This window comes from Accipiter gentilis, chromosome 5, assembly GCF_929443795.1.
Source record: "Accipiter gentilis chromosome 5, bAccGen1.1, whole genome shotgun sequence".
NCBI lineage: Eukaryota > Metazoa > Chordata > Aves > Accipitriformes > Accipitridae > Astur > Astur gentilis.
In genome coordinates, this window is record NC_064884.1 from 44,300,977 (window position 1) to 44,326,007 (window position 25,031).

General features: G+C 42.1%; 1 protein-coding gene across 4 annotated transcripts in view; it reads left to right on the plus strand.

The window, feature by feature from the left end:
- ZNF652 (zinc finger protein 652) overlaps positions 1–25,031 on the plus strand; it is a 34,021-nt gene that overhangs the window by 5,967 nt on the left and 3,023 nt on the right. The window contains exons 1-5 of one of the 4 annotated variants that reach the window (XM_049799957.1): positions 1,765–1,884; positions 18,047–19,191; positions 22,625–22,772; positions 23,080–23,195; positions 24,499–24,643. In XM_049799957.1, the coding sequence (XP_049655914.1) occupies positions 18,286–19,191; positions 22,625–22,772; positions 23,080–23,195; positions 24,499–24,643 (1,315 nt within the window). In that variant the 5' untranslated portion in view covers positions 1,765–1,884; positions 18,047–18,285. Of the gene's footprint in view, positions 1–1,764; positions 1,885–2,359; positions 2,607–3,375; positions 3,391–18,046; positions 19,192–22,624; positions 22,773–23,079; positions 23,196–24,498; positions 24,644–25,031 lie in introns of those variants that run through there. The other 3 variants (XM_049799959.1, XM_049799960.1, XM_049799958.1) reach the window with 3 other exon arrangements.

Below are 25,031 nucleotides of genomic sequence, written 5' to 3' on the forward strand. Positions count from 1 at the left end.
GGGCATATGCAGCAAACAAAGCAGATGAGGAAACAAACCACAGGTAGAGAAGGGATTGCAGGCTAAAGGCTTTAAAAAGGGGACTACAGCACAAACACAAGTTTGAGAGCAGACAAGAGGGAGCCAAAGCTACAGGGCACAAGAGATCCCTGAAGTCCCTGGGAAGCAGCTAACACTACCAAAGGGGCTAGTGCCCTTCCCCCTTTTCCTGTTTCTGCTACTCTCGCTAATTCTTTTACCACCGCCAAACCTAAACCACAGCAGTGCTCTTTCCTCCTACACAGTGCTCAGCAGTGGTTTTCATGGCTATGGAGTAGGCTTCGCAGCTTCCTGGGAGAGGTGGTACCACTATGAAACGCTGTGCCAGCCTGGAAAGCAGCAGCTCCGACCCTCCCCACATCCTTTTGTGAGCCCCATACCTGCCACGAACTGGGAGCTCTACCAGCAAAATATATTTTTTTTACTTCTCGTCACACTTCCCTCATACATCAGGCCTGGGCCCTGCAGGTGGGTGCAATCAAGAAACCACAGGCCAGAGTTAAGTAGTTATTAGTATTTTAAGGGGAGAGGAAGGTTTGAACAAGCGGGAGCTGGGGTTTGGCATAATAACAGAAGGACCGACTCCTCTGGCTACTGTAAATCAGATAGGGCCTCACTAAAGAGGCCTTTTTTAAGGTCTTACCTGGCTCCTGAGGGGCAGCTCTGTCACCCTACACGACACACGGCCCCTTCAAGGCGCCTCCCATTCCGAGGCCGCAGCCGCTCCCTCACGGCAGCCGCTGTGTGAAGCATTACCTCCACTTATCCGTGAGGACCGGGAGCCCCGAGGCTGGGCTCCCGTTAGCGGCCATTATTCCCCCGGTTGCCGGCGGCAGAAGGCTGCGACCAAGGGGCCTTTATCGGAGCGACGGAGATGCCCGCGGAGCAGAGGCAAGGCGTGGGCCGGGGTTAGCCGCAGCGCGGCGGAGCGCTCGCCACAGCTTGCCCGGCTCAGCTGACTGCAATTAGGGCAGCCTCTCTAATTACCTCAGCGGAGTAACGGTCGGCCCCGCTGAGGGGAGCCGGCGCCCTCCCCCGCCTTCCCGCCGCGCAACCGGCCTCCGCGCGCGCCGCCTCACCTGAGCCCCGCGGGGCGCCGCCCCCCGCGCATGCGCAGCGTCCCCCACTCCCCCCCCCCCCCCGGTCTCACCTGCGCTCCGCGCTCCCCTCCGGCCCCGCCGCAGCCTGAGGTGAAGGGCGGGAGCGGGCTTGGGAACTGGCGGGGGGGGGGGGGAGAAGCAACATCCCAACCGCGCATGCGTCTCTGGGCGCCGCGCGTCGGGGCCCCCCCCGCTCCCTTCAGCCTATGGGGGTGTCCGTGTCCTCCTCGCCCCGCGCGCGCTCCCCCGCGCGCGCACACGTGCACTCCTTCCCCCCCCCCATTCCCGCCGCCGCCGGCGCGGCAACCACCTCTTCGGCGCGCGCGCGCGCGCCCGCACCGGCACACACAGACAGACGGACACACACACACACGCGCGCGCGCGCCGCGCGCCGCGCGCGTGCGCGCGAGCGGAGTCGCGAGACTGGCTGCGGCGGCCACGTAGCGCTGCGGCGGCGGCGGCGGCTGAAGCTGAGGGGAGCGGGAGCCGCGTCCGCCGGCGACGGCCGGGGCCTGGGCCTGAGCCCGAGCCAGCGGCTACTCGACGCGCGGCGGCGGCGGCGGCGGCTGAGGGGGCCGAACGGAGGGAAGAAGAGGGAGGGCCCCGGCCGCCCTGCCCTCCGCCCTCCCGCCTCGCCTCCTCCACCCGCCCTCCGCCGCCTCGCCTGTGCCCCCCCCCCTCCCCTCCTCCCCTCAGCCGCCCGGCATGGAAGGCGGTGGGGGTGGCCCTGAAGGGATCGGCCTGGGTGAGTGTGGGCCGCCCGTTCGGCTGGGGAGGAGGGGAATCTCCCCTTCCCCCCCTTCTCTTCGGGCCTGGCGGCAGCGCCGAGCAACGCTAGGCCCAGCCCGGGGGTGGGTGACGGAGGGAGCGGGGTAGAGCCGCCTCCCGGCCTGGAAGGGAGTGGGGGGGAGTGTGTGTGGGGGGGGGGGGGGAATGCTGTCCCCGGCCCGCAGCCCCCCTGGAGGAGCAGGGTGCGGGCAGGGCACCCCCCCACACACATACACACACACTCCGGGCGAAGGGGGGTGCAGCCAGGGGAGAGCCCCCCGCCGGAGGAGGGGGGCGGGCGGGGGAGGAATGGTGCCGGAGGGCCTGGGGGGGGGGGGGGAAATCAGCCCTGGCTGCTGCACCCCGCTGGGAGGGGGGGGGGGCTGTGCCACCTGCCTAGGGGGAGGGGAGGGAAGGTGAGTTGCAGGGGAGCAAGTAGGGGAAAGAAAAAAAAAAAAAAAAATCTTGCTGCATTTGGCTGTGTTGGACTGCCTTTCCACATCTCTCTTCGCTTTCTGGCTTTGCTTTCCAGCCCCCTCCCGCGGAGTGGTGGCATGGAGGTGTGGGGGTCACTGGCAGCCCTCTCCTTTCTCCTTGTCACTTGCTAATTGTGCCGCCACGGCGGTGCACGGTCCGCGATTGTTAGGAGGGAACGGTGTTCTTAAATGCACTCGCTTCTGGGACCGGAGTTGTCATTGGGTAGGTGAGGAAATGAAATGTTACCTTTTACAGTTGCGGGTTCTGGGTCTCGGCGCGTGATGGGGAAAATCAGCTGTAAAATTAGATGTATTCTCTTTTCCTCAGTCTTTTGCTTAGGTATCTTCCCCTTCTCTTTGCTCTCAGGACAGATGTTGTGGTATGTGCGCCTTAGGGTTTTGGTTTTTGTTTTGATTTTTAAGTGCCTTCTGTGCAACTTTCGGTCTTGTGGATGTCTTGGTACAGGTATTGTTAGAATGAAAAGATGTGCTTCAAGACAGCGTATCTCTTTGGTCTTAATAGTATTATGTAAGTGTCTTTAATCACAACTGAGTTTTGGCATCTTGTGCGGTAGAAGTGATTTAAGTCAAAGCGAGGGAAGTACTGTAGACATAAAGGATGTGAGGAATGTGCATTTTTATCTTTTCAGGGGATGACCTGAGCTGTATTGTTCTGGGAATGGCAACTGGCACATGCTTTGTTGACAGTGGTGTATGCGCGGTGAATCAAGAGAATGATGGTGGGGTATGTGTGTGCGCGCTGAATAAAGGAGATGTAATGTGTGAGCATTGATTTGTGAAGGATGGTCTGGTGCACCTTGATTTGCCACCGTGCTGATTGACTGCAGCTTGATTGTTCACATGTGGAAGTTGGGCACTCCTTCTCTCGAGGTATCAGGTGTGTATTAACAAAACGCATTTTATAGACGCAGGACTGTGGACACTGGCGGTGTTAAATGGGCTGTGGAGTTGCAAAATGTAATTTTGAAAGAATCTGGTATTTCATGGTAAGAGATCATTTACATCCTTTATATGGGTCTAGTGTTCTCATTGGTACCTATTTGAAACCCCTTTATCTGTCTTCCTACCTGCGTGTAAGATGCATTTTTTTTCTGCTTTTTAGAGATTAATCAAGCACTTGGCATATGGTTGTTGTGCTGAATGAATTGAAGAGCCCCATCCCTGCCCCAGGCAGCCCACACTTAAATTTAGATGTTGATAATAAAGTTGAGATATAGAGTAAACTCACAGTGTAAATGTGTAGCTGAGGGATAGAAATTTTGCCAGCTTTTGCAGACAGGATGTGTTTGAAAGAAAAGTGCAAAATCATGAAGGCTTTTTATTTTTCTAACTAAGCAATTGCATTTACTAGGATGTCAGAGACTTAAGAATTTATTTATAATTTTATCTAGTATTTAGTGACTAGTATTTATAGCTACTTTAGATTTAGTTGCAGTAATTGAGATTTGGGAAGATCAATACATGTTTTGTGGCTCAGCATTTGTAATACTTGTAAAAAAAAAAAACCCATTCAAATATTTACATGATCAAAAGAGGCTTTGGCATTATAGACTATTGTGAACTTTTTTTAAAGGACTTAATTGATTATATTATTATTTCTTCTCATCTAATACTGATACAGAAAGCCTTTAACTGATGTTTTCTGGAGAGTAAATTCTTCAGCAGTTTTGTATGAAAGGTTAGGTATATATAGGGGCTAAATTATAAAAGCAGTTTGTCAGGTTCTGTTGCAAGTGCAAGACACTGGGATGTTCTGTTTGTTTTCTTTTTGCCAGAATCACAGAATGTGGAAATTTCAGATGGAGAGATGCCATTTTATCTAAAGATGGAAAGTCTTTATATGTACAAGAAATCGCTTATAGGTCAAACATACTTTTTCTGGTGTCATACCACCTAGAGCATGAGATGTCCATGTAAGAAAGACTTGGGAAGAGTCCTCTTTGAGTTCACGCAACTGCATTAAATAGATATTTCCAGTAAGCAAGATACCATCTTCCAGTCTTGATATCACGTGTCGTATCGGTGCCTAATGGAAGAGTGGTGTACCAATAGCATATTTGAGATAGGCATAGGTATATTTAAGGTGATTACAAAACTACATGTCATCAGTGACCTATTTCTCTGTGGCACACTATAATATGCCTTATCAAAGAATAAATTTCTTTCTAACCCCACAAAAAAGAGAGACGTAATTGGAAAGAAGTACCAACCAATTGAGAAGACTGAGATGTTCTCTACCAACCTGAATGTGTGGATTATTATTGTATTAAAATATAACCATTCCCTTGGTTAAATTCCTACAACACAGAACAGCTGATCTCTTACTGTATTCTGCTGTGAAACAGCTCTCTCCCTACAAATCCAGATCTTGGCTTTTATTTTAAATGGAAGATGAAGTAAATTTTAAAGAACATAATTTTGGTTTTTAAAACAACATTAGTTTACATTTTGCTAAATATGTGCTATTTGTCTTTTCAGAATGTTGTGATACCAAAGTTTGGGGTTTTTCCCCCACAATAGTTGGAAAAAACGTGGGTGTTTATGTGGAGGTCATTTTATTATCATGAAGTTATACACTTTAAATATTAATGCAGTCAGTGAGCAGATACTGTCCACAGTTGACATCACCCTATAATGTCTTGAGTTCATGGCTGAATTATTTCAGTGTTTTCCAATAAGAATGTGTAGTTCTTAACCTGTTCTTTCCGTGGATCTAAATGCCTAACTTCCACCTCTTTCCACTGTAAATACAAGACTTACATATTTTTAAAACTCTGCAATAACACCTTTATTGTATCAAAAATCTAAATAACTAATCTCTAACATGAAAGAATGTTTTGTGTAGAGGTGACAAATTTTATGCCTTTTAAGAACATTTTAATAAAAATATGATTTGTCCTTGAAGTTGCAAACTCTGTTTAAACACCCTTGTAAGTGAGTAAGCATGAGTAAAATTATATACCATCCTGAGTCTTTGCAGGATCTTCATTTTCAGTATTTTGGAAAGTGGGTGGGGTTTGCTTATAACTCTGAAGTAGAATTCGTGTAGCTCCCACAACTAGTAAAAGCATATCGGACAGACTTTCCTAGTTCAGTTAAAACATTCATTATAACCTAAACTTCTAGTATCTAATTTCCAAATTACCTTCTTAAATGCTTAATTTTCCAAGTAATCTTAAATTGGTGATTTTTAGGTTGCTGCTCCCTCCTGAAAAACAATTGCATAGGCAGTGAAACTCTGGCGGTAGCTCTGGTGCCAGCAGCTTAAACTCATTAACACAAGCAGCTTGCATTAGTTGCCTTGACACTTTCAGACACCCTTCCCTGAGGAGGTTTCAGACTAGTAGTTTTCACTCAAGAGAAACATTTAGCTATGCTGAGCAACTACCAGCACTTTATGCTGTATTGCTGTGCTGTTTGTGTATTTTTAAGTTTTGAAACTTGATTCTTTCAGTGGAAAAGTGATTTTAGGAGTGTAATGTGAAAGGCAAGCGGGCCTGCTTGAAGATAGGTTAGTGGAATTAGGATCCATATTAACATTTGAGGCAAAAACTGTTAAGCCAATTTCATTCTGTCCCAGGTACTAAATACAAGTGAACAAAAAGTTTTTCAGCTGGAATTTTGGAGGAATATTCACAGTAACACTGCGAAGACAGATGGCCTGGTAGAATAAGGTAGTAGAGCTTTTCTTGTTTTTTACAAGCGGAAAGTTTTATAGTTGCAAATTTACAGACAAGCATCCATTGATCCACATACCTTCTTTTATGGGAATGTTGTACACAAAAAGTTGCAAATATTTGAGTTGGAGCATGGCTGAATCTTGCAGGTGCAGAAAGCTTACTAGAACTTCGCTTTTCCTATGGCTTACTAGTCTCTTGGAAGACAGTAAAAATCTGTTCTGAACTCCACAGTTGTTTGCAGGTCATGCTTATTTAAGCCTTTTTAGTGCTTATGTGATGAAAAGGGAGTTATGGAATGTGTCTTAATAGTGTTGTCTGAAGACAAATTACATACGGTGACAACTGTGAATTTTAATGGTAGAAGGCAGACTATTTCTAACAAAAAGCCTGATTGCTTTTAATGTCCAATAGCCTAACATGTAGCAGGTACTGTCAACTACCTGTGTCACTGTAACATTTTTGGATATTTTTTTGCTACATATGTTTTAAAGAAGAAACTCTCCTTCTTGCTCATACTTCTGTGGGCTTTCTGGTTCTGTCTTTTCTAACAAACTATACTGTTTCATACAATGATGCGAGCTCTGTCCTTAATTCCAGTAACTTTCCCTTTTTTTCTTTTTCAGCCTAGAAAATTTGAGGTGTTTCTTACATAAATGATGGGGTCAGATGCATTGCCATTCCTCAGTATATTTTATATGCTTTCTCACTGTAGTAAATTCTCCAAGTTCCCTGTTAAATGACATGCACCGTGCTTAGATTTCCTGTGTTTTAACTGCATGTCACTTTATGAGGGGCTTATATTGGGATAGGTGTTTGACGTTAGGACAATACAAGTTGTGGTATATAGGTGTGACTTCAGAAGTCTTGAACAGAGACAGAAACATGCCCGTGTCATGTAATAGTAAAAATGGCTGCTGAGAACCTAGTTTGGTTTATTGTAATGTGCATGTCTTGAATCATTCATTTCACACTTACTAGCTGCAGGACAAAATCTATTAGTCAGAGTGAAATGCCATACTGACTGCAGTTTAAAGGTCTGAGAAAAATTATGTCCTGAATGTAATTGCAACTTTTTGCCAGGCAGTTTTGTTTTAACACATACCTGGTTGCACTTTTCTTCTTCCACTTGTACCTTTCTAAATTCATTTCAATACTTCTGTTTTCCTGTTTGGTGTCCCCTCACCTTACTCTTTCTTTATTACACTGTTTTCTACTGCCTTTTTTAAACTTGTTTCCTAAAGTAGTCTGTTTTCTTTCCCCTCTTTTAGATTTTCATGGCCTTTTGTCTAAGCTGCAGATTTCTTGATGAAGGATCCCATCTTCTACTTATCTTTGATAAATTACCTAGCCCACTTATGCTGCTATAAAATAATTTAAAATAATCTCTCCTGTGCACAACCAACTTCTATTATCCCCCACTCCTAGCACTTTAAATTCAGACAATAAGATGAAATTAATTATCCTTGCTGTCAGCAGACACTTTCCTTTCTCACTCTCCCTTTGCACAAATAACCCCAATCTTACTGAGATTCTTACTGAGATGCTATTCCCTGTCTTGCTTAGGAAGTTAAGTAACCATTGTGCCTTTTTGCCAAGAGGGAATATAAAAGTTCGGGTGGTTTTTTTCAAGTGTTTTCCCTCTCATCTTGAAACTTGCTGGCTGCTGTAAAGGCAGCATCTCATTGCTGAGATTTGGAACTCGTGCACCACTGAGTAGGTCCTGAGGTGGTTTCTGTGATGCTTCGTTCAGAGCTTTGCCAAGATGTGGATTTGACTTGAAGCCTATAACTCTGATCCTACTGTTCTTAAATCTGTGGGTTTAGATTACAACATGTCAGTAAGGAGAGAGAACTCATATCTAAGAATGTTTTCATAATCATTAGAAACTTATTTTTAAATGAAAGCATGAGTTATGCAAAGGCTGAAGTCATTTCAGAAAAATTCCTGTTTGCTACAGGTTCTTGAAAATACATTATTTTTTTCAACATCAATTCTTGAGCATCATCCTCAGATTTTTTTCCACAGATTTGTTACTGTGCTTCTGGTTCTCTTACCTTGGTATTTTGTGGAAGGTGAAAGCCAGATTGCACCTGTAGAACAAATTGATTATTTCAGGAAGCAAAATCTTGGATGGTAGTATTCATGAACTTGCAGTTAGCTGGTTCAGAGAACTGATCCAGCTGAAAAATTATCCCAAGGAATGGTTATTTTCCAGGCAGACTAATTTCCCAAGGCATCTCACCTCGCAACCATAAGAATGCTGATGTTGGCATATAAATAGGGAAAGAGTGTACTGCCTCCTTTGGCAGCCAAAGCGACTTAGATCAGATTGAAATGAACAAGTAATGCTGGCCTTCACTGATAATTGTCCTTACTTTGCCCAGAAGGAAATTTAAATACAAAGCGGAGATAGCTTTGTATTTAGCTGCATTGCCCATAGCTGCATAATGAATTAGAGGGAAAACTGGGAAGAAAATCCACTGTATCAGTGGGAAGAGCGGGTATGCTTGAGAATTGCAACTGTAAAACATGTGAAGGTTGAAATGAACTGTTGCTGTGGTACAGTGTCTGTTTTGGTCACGCATAGACTTGCTGAACAGCTTTATATCTCCCTGTCTAGCCCTGGTAACTTCAGGGAGAGCGCTGAATGTACGTGCAAAGGTAGAATATGTGCAAATAGAAGTTCTGTTGAAGTATTGTTACTTGGTTAGCATTTCTTGGAAGTTGATAAATCTGTGTGTTGTTAAATGTGCTTTGTTAAATTTGGTAAATATTACAAAAGCAAGAAGGTCTGTTTTTCCAAAAGTTTACATTATGTATGCATCTAAAACAAACTGTGTGTAATGTTTCAGAAGATTCAGTAGCTCAAAACGAGAGAGTAATTGGCAGTGGAAGATAACCATACCGAATGGTTATTCAGGGTTTACAGGAGCGTTGTGACATTGTGCAAGAAGAAACACTTACAATAGTATAGTTTTGGTATTGGCACATTTAGACTTTTGTCAACAGTAGATTACTTAAACTTCTCCTGGTGATTTGTGCTTGCACGAACGTACGTATCATCTTTGTATTAACCACAAGGTTAGCCGGGCTTGATCCGAGTAGCGTTTGGCGATTCAGTAATTAAAACGCTGCTAGAAGTTATAAAACTGAAACTCTACAGGCACATGCAGGTGTGGTTTTGTGGGCAGTTTGAAAGGAGGAGATGCTAAGAGAAGCCCAGGCAAGGAAAAGAAGGGAAAGCTCCTTGTGTTAATTCTCCATCAGCACAGCATTTACCAGTACCAGAGTGGTGAGTCATGCTCCTAGCTAGTGCATCTGCCACTGTGCAGAGGGCAGTTGTGCAGCTGCTGCAAGCTTTTTTGTTGCTATGGAGGTTTTTACAAACTTGTTGCTGGTTTCAAAGTCAAAATTATCTAGTGTGTAAAGAGCTCGAAATGAAAAATGGAGAGGATTTTAAACCTATCCGTAAGCACATTCCAATGATGTGAGAAGAACAAACTTTATTTTGGAGAGATCAAATTCACACTTTGTGAAGCCAAAGAAGATTTTGCTATTTAAATCTTTTTCTCCTACATACCACTCTCTGCAAAGTTCCAAAATATTTAGCAGGTTTGGTGTTGTGGTTTTTTTTTTAAGATAAACTGGTAGACTGGAAATGAATCAAAATGTTTTTTAAAAACTACATTAAACTGTGACTGAGGGACTCTGTAAAGTATGTGTGTAACATCATGCTCTTGGCTCAGATGAGATTATTTTAAATGTTCCATTATTACACTGTAAAAGATAAATGATACAGGAGCACGTTACATGCTGTGATGTGTAGTACAGGCTGGTCAACAAAAAGCTGTAAGCAAATAAGTGAACCTCTCTGTGAGTTTTCTTAAACTGAACCCTTCTTTAAAAAATACAAAACTTGATTGTTACCTCCATTCTACATATTTGCAAAGGTCTCCTTTGGGGCTTGCTAGGAGAGGAGGTAAGTCTATTCTGGATATAAAAGTTTATTATTTCTTGCCAAGTTGGTACTGTCAGCTTAAACCGAGGAAAAACACCTTTCCTCCAGAATAAATGTCCAGGTGGAAGTTATACCTGTCAGCTTTACTTTGTGGACAGACCATTTAGATTTTTTTGAGCTCTCAACTGATCACATCTACATATTTAAAGACACTGATAAACATCTAGTGCCTCTTTCTCCACTCTTCCTCTCTGAGAGGGAAAATGCTAACTTTTGTTTCCCAAAGTACAGATCTTGATGATAGATTTCCTTTTTGTTTTCATATGGCTTTGTGTGTAGCCTATATTGTTAGTGCAATCACTTGCAATCTTAGGATAAGTTAGTGCTATTTAATAAGTGTCATCACTGCCGTCTATGAATATAAATGGCTGGTTTAAAATCTTAGTGCAATTTTTGCTAGTCTTCAAGATATGTGAGCAGATAATGATGAAAGCAAGTGTTTTTAAAGCAAAAAGGAATCTTGCCACTGAACAAAGACGAAAACTAGGCAATAAAAAGTGATTTGGAACAAAGAGTAGGCTAATGGGTGAAACAATTGCCCTTCAGTATCATAGCAGTGGGTAGTTTTGAACTTCTGGCACATATTTTGATGAGTATACAGATTTGAAGGGACAGATGATCTGTTAATGTGGTCATATAAGGCTTTTTTGCTTCATATATTGTCTTCAAGTTACCAAACAATTACAGAAAAATAAAAAATGTGAAAGGTGTATATATGTGAATGACTACTGTTAAGTGGCAACTACCTGGTTGTGGTTTAATCTTGCTTTCTATTTTTTGCATTGAAAGATACAGATGAGGCACAACAGATTTGAATACAAGGAAGTTCCTAATTCAGTCACATGTGTTTAATTTTTATATATTTAAGGTAGTAGGAAGAGCTTAGACTTCTACTTTGACTGTATATCATGGTGTACTAGAACTTCTTTCAAGATGGTTTTGCCTAGTAAAAGAAAAATGTTGAGGTTTATGGCCGTCATAGCTAAAACTAGTTCATAGCCAATAGAAATCTTTCAGCTTATTGCAAAAGCTGAGGGATTATAATGCTGCTGAATTCTGAAATGGCAACCTTTTAAACTATTTTCAGTGGAGATAATGCTTGAAAAAATTCCAGATTCACGGTTCTGGAAATCACTGGTTTGAAAGCTTTTGTCCCTCAAACCAAACTTCTAGATAGAGCCAAATAATTCATCTTAAGAAATGGAAAAAGCCTGAAGGTTTTTTATCATAGTTTTTATGTTTTAGCTGCAGGATATTATAGAAGGCATTTTTCTGGAATTGGAAATATGGTCTGCTTCATTTTCCATTAGACTGTTAAATACTTACAGGCAAATAGCCAGCTCCATACAGTGAAAATATGTTGCCTGCTGAGTTAGCGAGATACCTATCATAGATTATTTTAGGAGTGGTCGAAAAAAGTAACTGGACGGTGGGACAGTCTAGATGCTGTAATGCATCTTCGGGCTTTCATATACCACCCCGTCGAACATACTTCTGCCCAGACCTTTACTTCAAGAATTAGACAGTATTTATTCACTCTCCAGTCTTTTGTTTCCGTGCCAAGACTCGCTGCAATACTTTCAGTTACTGCCAGCGTTGTTGGGTTTTTATGATGTGCATGTCGGTTTGCTTAGTTGTACCAAGACTAATCCATTTGAGACAGAGATGCCCAAATATGTGGCATAACTTTAATTTCACCAAAATACAAGCCACAGTGCCACACACCATTTAATGTCTGATCTTTTATATACATTGATGGAAAATCTGTTTCAAGTGAATTTTGAGCTTTCAGTGAAGAGAGTTATGATTTTTGTGTTTTTCACAGAACAGTCCCAGGAATTGTGAATGCTGCTTCTGAATATCCTCTTGCCATGTTACACCAGATTCCTAAAGTCTGTGTCAGCTGCACAAAATTGTCCTTCTGATACAGTAGATAGGATTACTCTTCCCTCGTTTCCTTTGTAGCTCTACTAAGCGTGAACCTATTACAGATACCATCTCTTAGATGGGTGTTACAAGCTGTCCCTTGAGGTCTAGCAGATAACAGGTCGTTAGTAGCAGTCGGGTCTTTTTATTTTGCATTTACATGGGTAAAGGCAGGCTTGAGTACTTACCTATAGAAATGCAAAAACTGTGAGGATGTGCTGACTGTGGCTCTGTCTTGACATAAAACTTACCACTTAAGAACATATTTTCAGGTTTTTTGCATATAAAGCAGCTGAGATGCACAAGAAAGGAATGATTGTACGATGATATAAATAATTCCCTCTTGTGTTATAGTCCTGATTACTATCCGCTGACATGATGTAACTTGTACCAGATGTGTTTTCCCACTAACTGGGAATTGCTGTGCCTGTGCACTATTCTGTTTCATGCACCTGTTCTTCAAACTGAGCGAGTATATTGAAACCTTTATTTTCATGTCCTCTGAAATATTGCTAATGTATTGAACGGTAGGTGACTGGACCGTTTTAGTGAAACATTTTGTATTTTCACATTGCAATCTCTAGTTATTTCTTGCTAATATGCTTTTCAGAATTCCCGTTACCTAAGGATTTCCTAGAGCAGAGTCGTAGTGAGAAAGCATTAATATTTTGCTATTTTCAGGAAAAATACAGCAGAACTTTGTGTTGGGCAGTATACTTAAAGCTAAGTTGTATCTGTGTAATGAAAATTATATTTTTCTGATGCATTTTCTTGTATTTCTGTCCTGTCTGCTGATGAAATTGTTGACTTGAAATTGATTAATGGGTAACACTGATTGATATTAACAGAAGCAAAGTGAAAAAAAATCACATTTATACATTTACATCTACACTTATACTTACCAGAGTGATGCATTCTCTCATCAGCCTTCCAAAATAAACCCATGCCCATTTGTCATAGTTGTAATACTTCTTCTGTATCCAAATAATGTGACTAGTAAGTGTGAAAGCATTTAACTTAAAATGGTACTGCCCTTTAGAAAGGGTTGAGCTACGCTAGCATTCTGAATTCACATAGGTTTTAGCTGTACTAGAAATTTCTACCTGATGAGTAGAAAGGAAGCGGGGAAGCTGGTGCTCCAGTTTTGGTTAGAAATTTGGGTGGTAGCCAGACTGTAATGTGCCCCAGGTTTGGCATATTGTTGGAACTGTGTTTAATTAATCCCCCCAACCAGCAACCACTGTCTTACTCCTGTTCAGAGTATAGTTTCTTCAACAACTACTTGACTGGTTTGAAATTGGCCCATTATCTTAAATAATGTAAATTATTTATTTATGCACATGGTTGTTTCACCACTTGTAAACTGAGTGCAAATCTGGTTGCCCCAGGACTTAATGGAGCTGCTGGATTGTAGCTTCCAACAGAAAGGCGTCCAGGATTCTTAAAAACTTCAGATTGTTAATGTATATGTAAAATGGCATTGCCTTTAATTATAACACAGTTATTTTTTTCTTAACTTTTTCTAACTGTAGTCTGAGAGAAGTCTTGTTTTATGGAAAAGAAAATGTCAAATTTCAAGACGATCAAACTTCTAAATGGTAGAGTGGAAAACCTGTTAATTCCCCGCGATGTCTCTTGATTGTATCCATCTAAAAGCTGCTGTTAAACTGAGATCTGTCTGCTTCTAAACTGAAGAGGGGAAGAAAAAGAAGTTTTGGGTGTTGTCTTGTGTAATGTTACAAGTCTTGTGTTGTAAAGGAAGTGTGCAAATAATTCGTGATGCTTGTTAGGGTGCGTGGTATTTCAGTGCCGCAGTGTTAGCTGTGGCTCAGGTTCCCCCACGTGTTAGGTGCCGTATACTTCTGGAGAAATAATTTTGTCTTGGTGTCTTGTGAGCTATATTAAGGTTGAGAACACTTCACTGTACCAAGTTGGAAGTGAAATCTAGTACAAGTGACTAGTAAACAGAAACAAAAACTTATATTCTGTGCCCGTCTTGAAAGGCTGTGTTATAACAAAGCAAGAAAATAATGGATGGCTAATAAATTAATGCATTTTTAATGTGGGACATTGACTATCGCAATCTCTTCTTTCATAGTATTCACTTTTCATGCAAGAAGTAGGTGAGCTGCGGGAAAGCCCCAAGCTCTTACCCTTCCTCCTCTTTTTCCTTATGGTGTGTGTAAAGCTTACATAAGCAAATGCCACTGATTTCTGAATTGAGGCACGGGTATTTTTTTAAAGGAATTTTCTGGTCCTTATGGCTATCTGGGAAGAGTGGGGGGAACTTCCAGATGTTAACCAAGTAATAAATCAATACAGTGCCGTCTTTGTGTCAGTAGACAAATCACCCTTGTGCCTGCAATGCTTCTAGACTTGCCAACCTACAGCAAAGTGAATAAGACCATGGTCTGTCAGTTTTCAGAGCTAATATTGATAACTTTTCTACGGGCAGTGATTAAACTGGTAAAAAATAAAAAAAAATTAGGCCACTGTCACATTGACCAGGAGTGGCAGGGTCATCGCTGGTTGTGGAGTGCCCCGAAGTGCCTCTTCTGCCCTGTTACGGGAGCCACCAGAAACATGCAGGCAGAAAGAATGAGCAGTTAAGTGTACATCTGTGGAGCTGGCAGCCTGTTTGTGATAGCAGGCGAACAGCTGTAGGCCATGCAGGGGTCAGTAGCTCACAGGGAGCCTTGATACGCAGAGATGACTGTGCAACCACTTCACTTACTACAAAAGCTGGAAGAAGCTGTGTTTCTTTACATCAGTGTCTGCTTCTGGCGGATGCTTGCCAGAAGTCAAATCGTATGTCCTTGGCACAGGTTAGACGAAAATATGAGATAGCCAGGCTGTCAAGCTGGTCCCTCTCTGAGGGCAAACTAAGGACACGTAATTTAAAGTCATTAACCTCCGAGTATATTGCGCTTGGTCTGTGCTGATTTCAAGGGATCTGTTGAGCCAGAGTTGGGGCAGGTAATTGTGCCTGTGCGCTCTGCTATAAATTGTTCTATTTTTAGTACAGATAATGTGAAGAAATGCGGTTTTTCTTTACCAGTAGCGAAAGCATTGTATGAAGTGTTGCTCCCACATACACATGCTTCCTCCACCCACGCATTTGTCTTCAAGTTTTTTGTACTTTTTCCTGGGTTTGAGCCTTTAACATTCATAGGCTTGCAAACCTTTCTTGTATGGTCTTTGATTGCAAGTGTTGCATGCACCTCATAGAGTCACTCTAGGCTTGCAATACAGTTATTCCTCAGTTTTATGTCTAGATAGGCTTCTTCAAAAATTGCTTTGAAATTGTGTATCCTTTTTACATTTTAATCAGAATCTGTATTTCTCCCTTTTTGTATTATGGCTGAAATTAATTCTGTGAGCCCAAGCTGTTTAGCAGCTTTGAAAAAAAGTGGATTCACCTTTAAAAAAAGGGGGGTCAGGCAGCAAAAATAAAAACACCCAAATGCTGCTTTCTTACATTTGGGATTAGAAACTTAAGGGAAAAAAATCTTCCATTATAATATTTTGGGCAGTATTTAAACTACTGTCTCTCAGAACTGTCAGTAGTCTAGTAAGTATGTTGATGGTATTAAATGTATAAAGAGGGCTTTGCTTTACCAGCTGTTTGACTGTTAAATAATGTTGTTCGAAAGTTGCAGGTCCCTTGAGGGTAGCAGGCGGTGTATTCAAAGTGAAAGTAGGTTACTGATTCTGCAGAGTGAAGTGGTTTTAAAACCAAATAGCTTTGATAACTTGGAATAAGCCCCTTTGTTGTTTTTATTTGAAGTGGTACTCTGTTCATACAAAGTGGTTTATTAAATATTCCTTAAATGAGCAGAGGTGAAATGGTGGCAGGATATGTGAAGAGAATATTTTGACATTCAGTAAATGGGGGGTGGAAGTAAAGCTTCCCTTTCATGACAAGTTTTTTGCTTTTTCTGGCGATCTAGCAGCAGCGTTCTGGTAGCCTTCCTGATTTACTTGTGCAGCTTGTGAGAGATGCTTAATAGGCTGAGGAGATAATTGGGTATCATTTTCTACGTGACATAGTGATTTTTCTGAGCTTCTGAATTATTTATTACAATTTGTTAAAGGAAAAGCTAAACTGGATTTCATCGTGCCCACTGCTTTCTCAGGGCCTTCCTCCGTATAGGCTTGTTAATTTTGGCTTGCAATCACAACCAGTTTATTTTATTATTTACTAGCTTTTCCATCTGAATATTACTTCTGATCACAAGCCAATGTTAACAACCCGTCTCCACGTATTTCCTGTTCCAGCTGGGTCTTGGTGCTCGTCTTCCTGCCTCACCTCTGGAGCTGGGAAGCTGGAACCTGAGACCCTGCTGAGCATGGAGCAAGTATCCAGCAGCAGGAATAAACCCTGGTGTTGCGGTGCTGTGAGTCTGTCTGCAGGTCACTCTGTCAGGCGTCTTCAGGGTGCTTTTTGAGTGCATTTGGAAATACTGGAGTACTGTTTAAGAATCTGCTTTTAAGCTGGTAATCGGACAACTGGTTATTGGTCTGTCGCTTTCCCCAGCATGTCACTTCACAAAGATCGTGGGCAACAGTTCAGTCTTCTTTATTATTCAAACCACTGAGACCATTGGTAGGTTCGTCTCCTGTTCAATTAAATTCACTTCAAAGGGGGAAATTTCTGGTGGAAGAGTAAAATAGAAACCGTAATATACAAATCGTATGAAAACATGTTTGGATGAAAGTTACCACATTTGTAGTGTGGAGGGTATTTTAACTCAGTATGATGTGGAAGGAAATTTATCATAAAAATCCATGTCTGTAATACTGCTTTAGGTTGGTTGGTTTTTATTGTTGCTTCAAGAATACTACTAATAAAAATGGCCATATGATTCTGCAAAATCCAAGTGTTTTATACCTGTCTGCTGGACTTAGCCCAAGCTTATAGCCTCAAGGATATGTTCAGATTCTGATAGCGGGGATCTGGTTTTCTTCATATTTAGCTGCTCGATCCATCCATTTTCTGTTGGGGCCCTTGTCTGTCCTCTAGTCATGGGATGTCTCTTAGGCTCTGTCCTTAATTCGCTTCTTCTGCACCCTCTAGTCACAGGTTTAGCTTTGTGTATGCTGTTTGGTCAGGAGTTCCAATGTATTTCTGATTTGATCTGCACAGCCAAAAATCTTGGCTTGATGTTGCAATACAGTGCTACCAAAATCTAATTGTCCTGGTGAAAAATAGATGCAAGAGACTGATTACTTGTATTCATTAGGGATCACGTGGCTGTTTTTTTGCAAGAGGAAGTAACAGTGTCCCGGTCAAATTCCAACTTGAATAACTGCAAGTGAAATTTAGATGGGCAAATGTAATATTGTTTGGCTACTGCATGAAGGAATAAGTAGTTGGGGGAAGGGAGAATGAGACAAAAGAATAAGTACCTTAAATCAAGAGGCTGTATGAGGGATCTCTGAGGTAGAAACAGGCAGGGGACATGGTGTTCTTAATCTGATTTAGTGCTGCAAGTTGAAAATGTCTCCATTGAAATTCCTCATGCATATCTACATTAATGGAATGTTGTTCAGTATAATATGTCCTCTTTCTGTGTAAGGATGGGCTTCTTTTGGGAGATACAGAAGGAGAAGAGGTATTTCTGGGGAGGTATGCACCTTCTTTGATGGAGAGGCATATGGGAGTAGAGCAGAGTTTCGAGGCCATCAGTGCTCCCGAGAGTCCAGGAGAAACGCAGGTCAGCATCTTGGCCCAGCGTTGAGGCAGGTGGCGGTGATCTTTGGCAGGTGGAGAATATTCATTGCCTTGATGAGTCTAGTACCAGTTCTGATCCCCACAAAAGGTGCCTGTATTTCTACTTAAGTGCCAGTTTTGCTTGAGACAGTGCTATAGGACAGTCCACCCCCAGCAGATGCAGCTCAGATAATATACCCTGTGCTTTATCCCAGTTGTACAAACTCAAAACAAAAGAATTTGCTGATTATTTTAGTGATTTATTTTTTTAAAATTTATTTTGTTTTCTCTGTTGTCTTTTATAGATAAAATGTTCAACGGTTCATTGGCAACTTTCTCCAGAAGAATAATTACTACTGCTCTGCTCTTGCCATAATACCAGAATTCTGTGACCTACACATCAGTGCTAAACACCGGCAGAGAATCATATTTTGTTCATTCTGTGTAGATGGAACAGGCATCGGTCTTGAGAATCCATCCTGATTCAAAGCTGCTTACTTGGTTTTCTGGGATTAAAGGTGCTCAATGAATTAGGGCCCCCCAAATGAGTCAAACAGCCAATTCTTGCCAACAGTTGGTTGAAAACTGTGCCGCTCATGCAGGGATGGCGCAAGAGGACAGTCGCCGTGGTCAAGTGCCACCCACGTTTTATCATGGTGCCAGCCAGGAACTTGATCTGTCCACCAAAGTATACAAGAGAGAGTCAGGAAGTCCTTACTCTGTGTTGGTGGACAGCAAAATGAGTAAACCACATCTCCATGAAAGAGAGGAGCAGCCATATTTCAGGGAGAACAGATCGGTAGGAGAGGTCCGGGCTGTGAAAGAAGATAGAGAAAACTCTGACGACTCTGAGGAGGAAGAAGAGGAGGAAGATGAAGTGACTTACAAAAGGGAGCAGATTATAGTAGAGGTAAACCTTAACAACCAAACATTAAATGTATCAAAAGGGGAGAAGGGTGTCCCCTCCCAGTCCAAAGAGACTGCTGTTCTTAAGACCAGCAGTGAGGAAGAGGAGGGTGACAGTGGGGAAGAGGCCACTGAAGACAGTAATGATTATGAGGAAAATGAGAGGCAGAAGAAAAAAGAGAAAAGAGTGGAAAAAGTTAGTGTTGCACAAAGGAGAACAAGGAGAGCTGCATCTGCTGCAGCAGCCACAACTTCCCCATCACCCAGAACTACAAGGGGTCGTAGAAAGAGTGTGGAGCCCCCCAAGCGTAAGAAGAAAGCTGCAAAGGAGCCCAAGGCACCTGTGCAGAAATCAAAGTGTGAAGAGAAGGAGACTTTAACCTGTGAGAAGTGCCCCAGGGTGTTTAACACACGCTGGTACCTGGAGAAGCACATGAACGTCACTCACAGGCGCATGCAGATCTGCGACAAATGTGGGAAGAAATTTGTTCTAGAAAGTGAGCTGTCCCTTCACCAGCAAACAGACTGTGAAAAAAATATCCAGGTAGGTTTGCTCACCTGCTTGCCAGATTTCCATACCTTCTGTCGTGCCCTGGATACAGCTAGTGGACACTTCAGAGGGGGAAATCTTTTCCACAGACCAGGTTCTGACCGAGACCTTGTCTCTACGTATCAACACTTTGGTGTCTTCCAAAAGAAGTAAATTGCAGGGAACGGAGTGTACAACTGACATCTGCTTTAGCAGAGTTACTCTAGTATTTAACTACGAGTTGGGGAAAACGCAAAGCTACTTTAACAAATGTCAGACTCAAGAGTAACTGACCTGAAAACAAGTGCATTTGCAGTGAAGTACTTTGACAGGATAAACCCTCCTTCTTCAGGTGCTGAGCACCTGCAGCTCTCGCTAGCTTTAAAGTTCAAAGTGTTTCAGTGTCCTGAAACTCAGTCACAGAGTATGTCCAGGTAAGATTTCAAGGGAGAATGGAATTATGGCACTTTGCTAGTATGGGAATCAGAAATTTTTAAAATACCAGAGAGGCAAGCAGGTGAGAGAGAAACTAGTGAAGTCAGGATTTGAACTTGTGTTAAAATGTAGCTTTTTTTAAAATCCTATAATTATATACAGGCAATATACAGTAGTGTTCATGTATGCCTATGGAAGTGTACAAATTCAGGGACTAAATCTGTTCATGAGCCTGCCCTTTTCCCAGTGTAAAAAGTTCAGTAAATCTCACTGATAATCTAATGATCTCTGGTCTTTCTCACCAGAAGATTTGCAGCTTTTAATTTTATACAACAATGGAAGGCTGTGTTGTAATAGAACCATTTTTAAGTTTAAGTTGTGGAAAGAGTTTCAGAGTTTCTGATTCATCTGCGGTTTGTACTTTGCTCATAGGCATCTATGTTCTCATGTAACTGGGGGCACTGTTGTTTTATCTGGCGATTAGAACGTGCTTTTTTTTTTGCCTTGTTAAACTAGGCACAGTGTTGCCACCTACTTCTGAAATAATCCCGCTGCCTGTATGAAGCAGCTCGAGTTCAATTTTTGTGCAGCTGAAATGTTGAGAGTTTGTAGGGCAACAAGTTTTTTGTCTGTCCAATGAGTTTTGCCAGAAAGATTTAAGAGTGAGTTTGTTTGTTTGTTTGCTTAAATGCTAAACTGAATTGGTATTCAATCCCCACTGTGTGGGAGACAGTTGAAATATTTACTGCAATTTCTCTTTGCTGTAAGATTCAAATGCAGCTCTGTATAACACTGTTATTTTTCCTTATGTTTCAGCTCATAGGAGGAAGACTGAAGGAAGGAATATAAGATAATGAGTTTTGAGCATAGTTAGTAAAATACATAAACGTTTCAGTATGTCCTTGCAGTTTTTGAAATAAATACTTCAAAAGTTTAATGTAGCAAAGAACATTTAAGTGTAACTTTAAGGAATGACCTATCATCCAGGTGGCTCATTCACAGCATAAAATCTTTTGACTTGAAACAGGAATTCATTAATAGTTTGAATGCGTGGTATAGAATGGAGAAGTATCCTGTAATCCATGCACACACGTGCTTCTGAGGGGTTACATTCCTCTGTCCAAAAGTGATAGGAAAAGAAGAAATTGTAGAAATTGTGGCTTATATCCAGTACTAGAAGAATCAGGTCCAGAAACTTCCCCAAATATTTCTAGTGCCAGAAGCACCGCTAGTCATCTTCAAGTTCTCAGTATAAGCATATATTCAACAATTATTTTTGTCTGTCCTGACATTTGGAATGTGTTCCGCAGCTGCCTCCTAATTTGTTTTTATTACACTTGGCAAAAGGAGTAAGGGGATATGAAAGTTTTACATTAATGTAGGGTTTAATATGTCAAGGGGGATATGGAGCTTTGTCTAGGAAAAAAAATTGTTTCATTATGTAAGCGGTAATTGAACTGATAAACATGGCTGGCTCCTCTATATTTTTCATCTACGTGATGAAATATATCTGGTTTTCCACATAATTTCTGTTTTTCATCCTTTCAAAATTAGCACCTTCACAGAATTTCTGTTGTCACCTTAGACTCTGTGTAGTAGCTCTCAATATTAGTGTTCTAAATTACTTGCTGCTGATCGCCAATTAAATTGTAGACTGACCGCTTCAAGGGCTTGCTTCACCTTAAAACAGAAGGATTTTTGATCATTTCTTAGCATTGCTTTACTCTTTTTGTCCCCCCTGAGGGCTACAGTTCGTTCTTCACATGCCTCCAAGTAGGTACTTTTGGAGGCAGAGGCTCTCCTTGGAGTCGGCGTGGTGAGCAGTGTACCAGAGTTTCCAAGCCTGCAGAGATTCAAGCACTGTGAAAGCAGCATAACTTGACTGTGCAGAGAAGAAACAACTCAAGCTGGCAGAAGGCATAGTATTTGCTAGTTCGGCAGTGAACAGCATACAGCCCTTCTTACTTTGAGGGAAGGAGGGTAATTGATAGGCAGAAAAATGGAAATGTACCAAAAACCCCAAACACCCCAACAGCTAACAAAAAATAACAAGCCACAATTTCTTCCTCTTCACTTCAAAGATGAAAATGGCTTGGTATCCTCACATATGTGTCTTCTATCAAGTTTTACAACTAAGGTTATTCTGGAATTTTCAAAATTGTACATGGATTTTTTTTATCAAGTCTTTAGCAAGAACTAACTATTGGGGGAAAAAGGAGATGCGTGAAAGCCTCAGGATCCTGCTCATCGCTGACTTTCTGGACATTTCACAGTAGTTGTGGGAACAGATTAAAACATTGTTTGCATATTGTCATTGTAGACCTACAGTGCTACTGATACTGATATAAATGAAGAGTCAGAACATGAAAGATGGAGCTGACAACTTGCTTTGCTGTATGAGCTGTGTACCTGATTCACCACATGGTCAAGAGCTGCAAGATGGAAGCTGTCTTCTGTATAGAGCTGAAAGGAGAGAGCTTTGGCTAGTTCACGGGCTCAGTTAGACCCGGAGTTTGAGGGGTCACAGGACTCCTGTGAAAGCCAGGGCTGGATGTGCAGATGGGTTTAAGGCAACTTGTTGGTGTTGGCCTCTTCCACCTCTATTGGCTTCTTCCCTCGCCAGGGGTTTGGATTCTTCCCACACCAGCAGCATCAGTGCCTGTGAAGTTATATTCTCTGTGCTCGCTCCTCAAGGGCTGCATCCAGCCATATATGCTGTTGTGTTTTGGAAATAAGTTAGTGCAGTGGCTGTGGTGCTCTTCGGGTGGCACCAAAATGCAGTGGGTTAACATCCTCTCTAATCCTGCTTGATCTGGCTTTTCTTAGTGTAATTGTTTCAAATGTGAAACAGTAAATGTAAGCTGAAGTACAGTCTGAGACAATATACAGCATATTGATTTGTTTTGGGCTTCTTTTTGTTATGCAAGAGGAAGAAAACATGGCTTAACTCCACAAACTTGAATCACTGAAGCTTTCTAATTTAAACTTCCTTCTATTTATCCCATTCATCCAGTGCGTTTCCTGTAATAAATCATTTAAGAAGCTCTGGTCCCTCCATGAACATATCAAGATTATCCATGGATATGCAGAAAAGAAATTCTCCTGTGAGATTTGTGAAAAAAAGTTCTACACCATGGCCCATGTGCGGAAACATATGGTTGGTGAGTTATTGATCGGTGCTTCTGTTGGTTCTGCCTCATAACGTGTCTCTGTGGTTCTTAACTCGTAATTGCTGTTTTGAGGAGAAAAGTAATGAGGCAAATTCAGTTGTCTGAGTTTTATCCTTAGCAAAAAGTTCAAGTCTGTAGTACCGGGCAGCGAGCAGAAAATACATATGTGTGTACATATGTGTATATACTTGCAAGCTGTTCAGTAGTAATCATTTTCCTGCTTGGAATTGGAGGAAAAAATTGGTTAAAGATCTGTTTGCATTTGAATGACCATCTCTAACGTACTGTTGTGTTGCAGCACACACAAAGGACATGCCATTTACATGTGAAACCTGTGGAAAATCATTCAAACGCAGTATGTCTCTCAAAGTACATTCCCTACAGCATTCTGGAGAGAAGCCTTTCAGATGTGAGGTGAGGCAGCCACTGTTAATATGTTTAGATACGGTAGCATAAGGTATAAAATTAGTAACACTGTCAGCAGGGAATGTTGGTGGAAAGTGAATTGACTGACTTGTAAATGAGGTGCAGTTTCATAAAAATTTGGGGAAAATTCTTCTCCATGTGGAGAGCACAGCAGGAGTGCATCTAGCAGCAGTTCAAACTGAGATGTATTTGGTTTGCTTTTACTGCTGGCTGTCGTGTTTTTCTCAATAAGTACACACTACAGCAGGATTTGAATCCTAGTTTTCCCTCGGTCTTCATAGCAAAGCCCAATGCAAATTACATTAATCCTCCCTGTCCTGCCCAGTAACTTGAAACAGATAGAAGCAGTGACAGTGAAAATAAACAAATTACTGCTTGATTTTCACTTGTGGGAAAAACTATTGTCCTCGCTGCAACCTATTACCTCCTTGAGATCTAAGACAGTGCTCTGAATTTGCATTTCTTAAACCAAGTTAAGTGTGTGTTGGGATGGGGGAAGAGTATCTCACTGATGCGTTCATGTGCATTTGTGATTGTAATTTTATGCCTGCCCTCGGGAAGGAGACCGTAATGGACAGACTTACCCAGTCATATGTCTGGGGCAGATAATGTCTCAGTCATCTGATGGGGATGCTTGTGGGTATCACATGATGGAGGCAGAGGGGGTGCAGAGCCCTTCCTGTTTCCAGGGCAGGTCTGGTGGCTCACCCTGTCCATGAACTGGGGCACAATTCCAGCCAGACACATGGTAGTAAGTAGTAGTAATGGCGGCAGTGCAGCCAGAGTAGTCTTGTCGTAGGGAAAGAAATTACCTCATACCAATAAATAATAGCTGGAAAACAGGCTGGCTTGCTGAAAAACAAGCCTACCATAGAGCTGCTGTTGGTTTTGCTGTGTGAGCAGAGTCCTCTAGTGGAGACATGCTGTAGTCCAGCAGAGATCGCTGGCAAAGCTGCAAAACCTCCGAATGATACCTTAAGCCAACAGAAGCACTTTTCTGTTGGCATAACCGTGTCTCTGCCGGGCTTTTGCCAACAGCTGTGTCAACTAAAGGTTGTGACTGTTCCATGCTCTCTGCCAAGGCTCTTGTGTCAGCAGACCTTTTAGTACAGACCAAATTCTACTCTCACTAAATAATTTAAATTCTGTGTTTGTGTGAGTGTCTCCGTGTGTACTAGTTCAGGTACTATTTACTCCTTCACATAGTACATTTGAGTGCTGTCCCATGACTGCCTTGCTTCTTAATGCATATGGTGCCTGAATATCATGGGTTGCTCTTTTTCTGTTGCAGAACTGTGATGAGAGGTTTCAGTACAAGTACCAACTGCGTTCCCACATGAGCATCCACATTGGGCACAAACAGTTCATGTGCCAGTGGTGTGGCAAAGACTTCAACATGAAACAGTACTTCGATGAGCACATGAAAACACACACTGGTAAGAACTTATCAAAGAAAAGCACAAGTACCTCCAGGACAAAAGCTTTCCTATACTTCCAGCTGTATTCCCTTTCTTGGAATTTGGGATCAAAACTGTTATCCAACCTAGAAAATTAGACAGGAAAGGTTAATACATTACCTTACTGTTAAATCTAACTGTCTGTAGTCCTGTGATCTGCTGTGGGGGAAAATGAGTGGTTAGGCTTACTTCCTTGCTATTTTGGTCAGAAGGAACCCCTTGCCAAAGCCTTATCAAAGACTGTCTCATGCATCAAAATCCAAAGGTGAGAGAGGATTTCATAAAGACTGAGGACTTCTATGAAACAGCTGTCTCCATTTGCTGAAGGTAGCAGTCATAGTAGCTTTTGTAGGATGCAGTTTGTGTG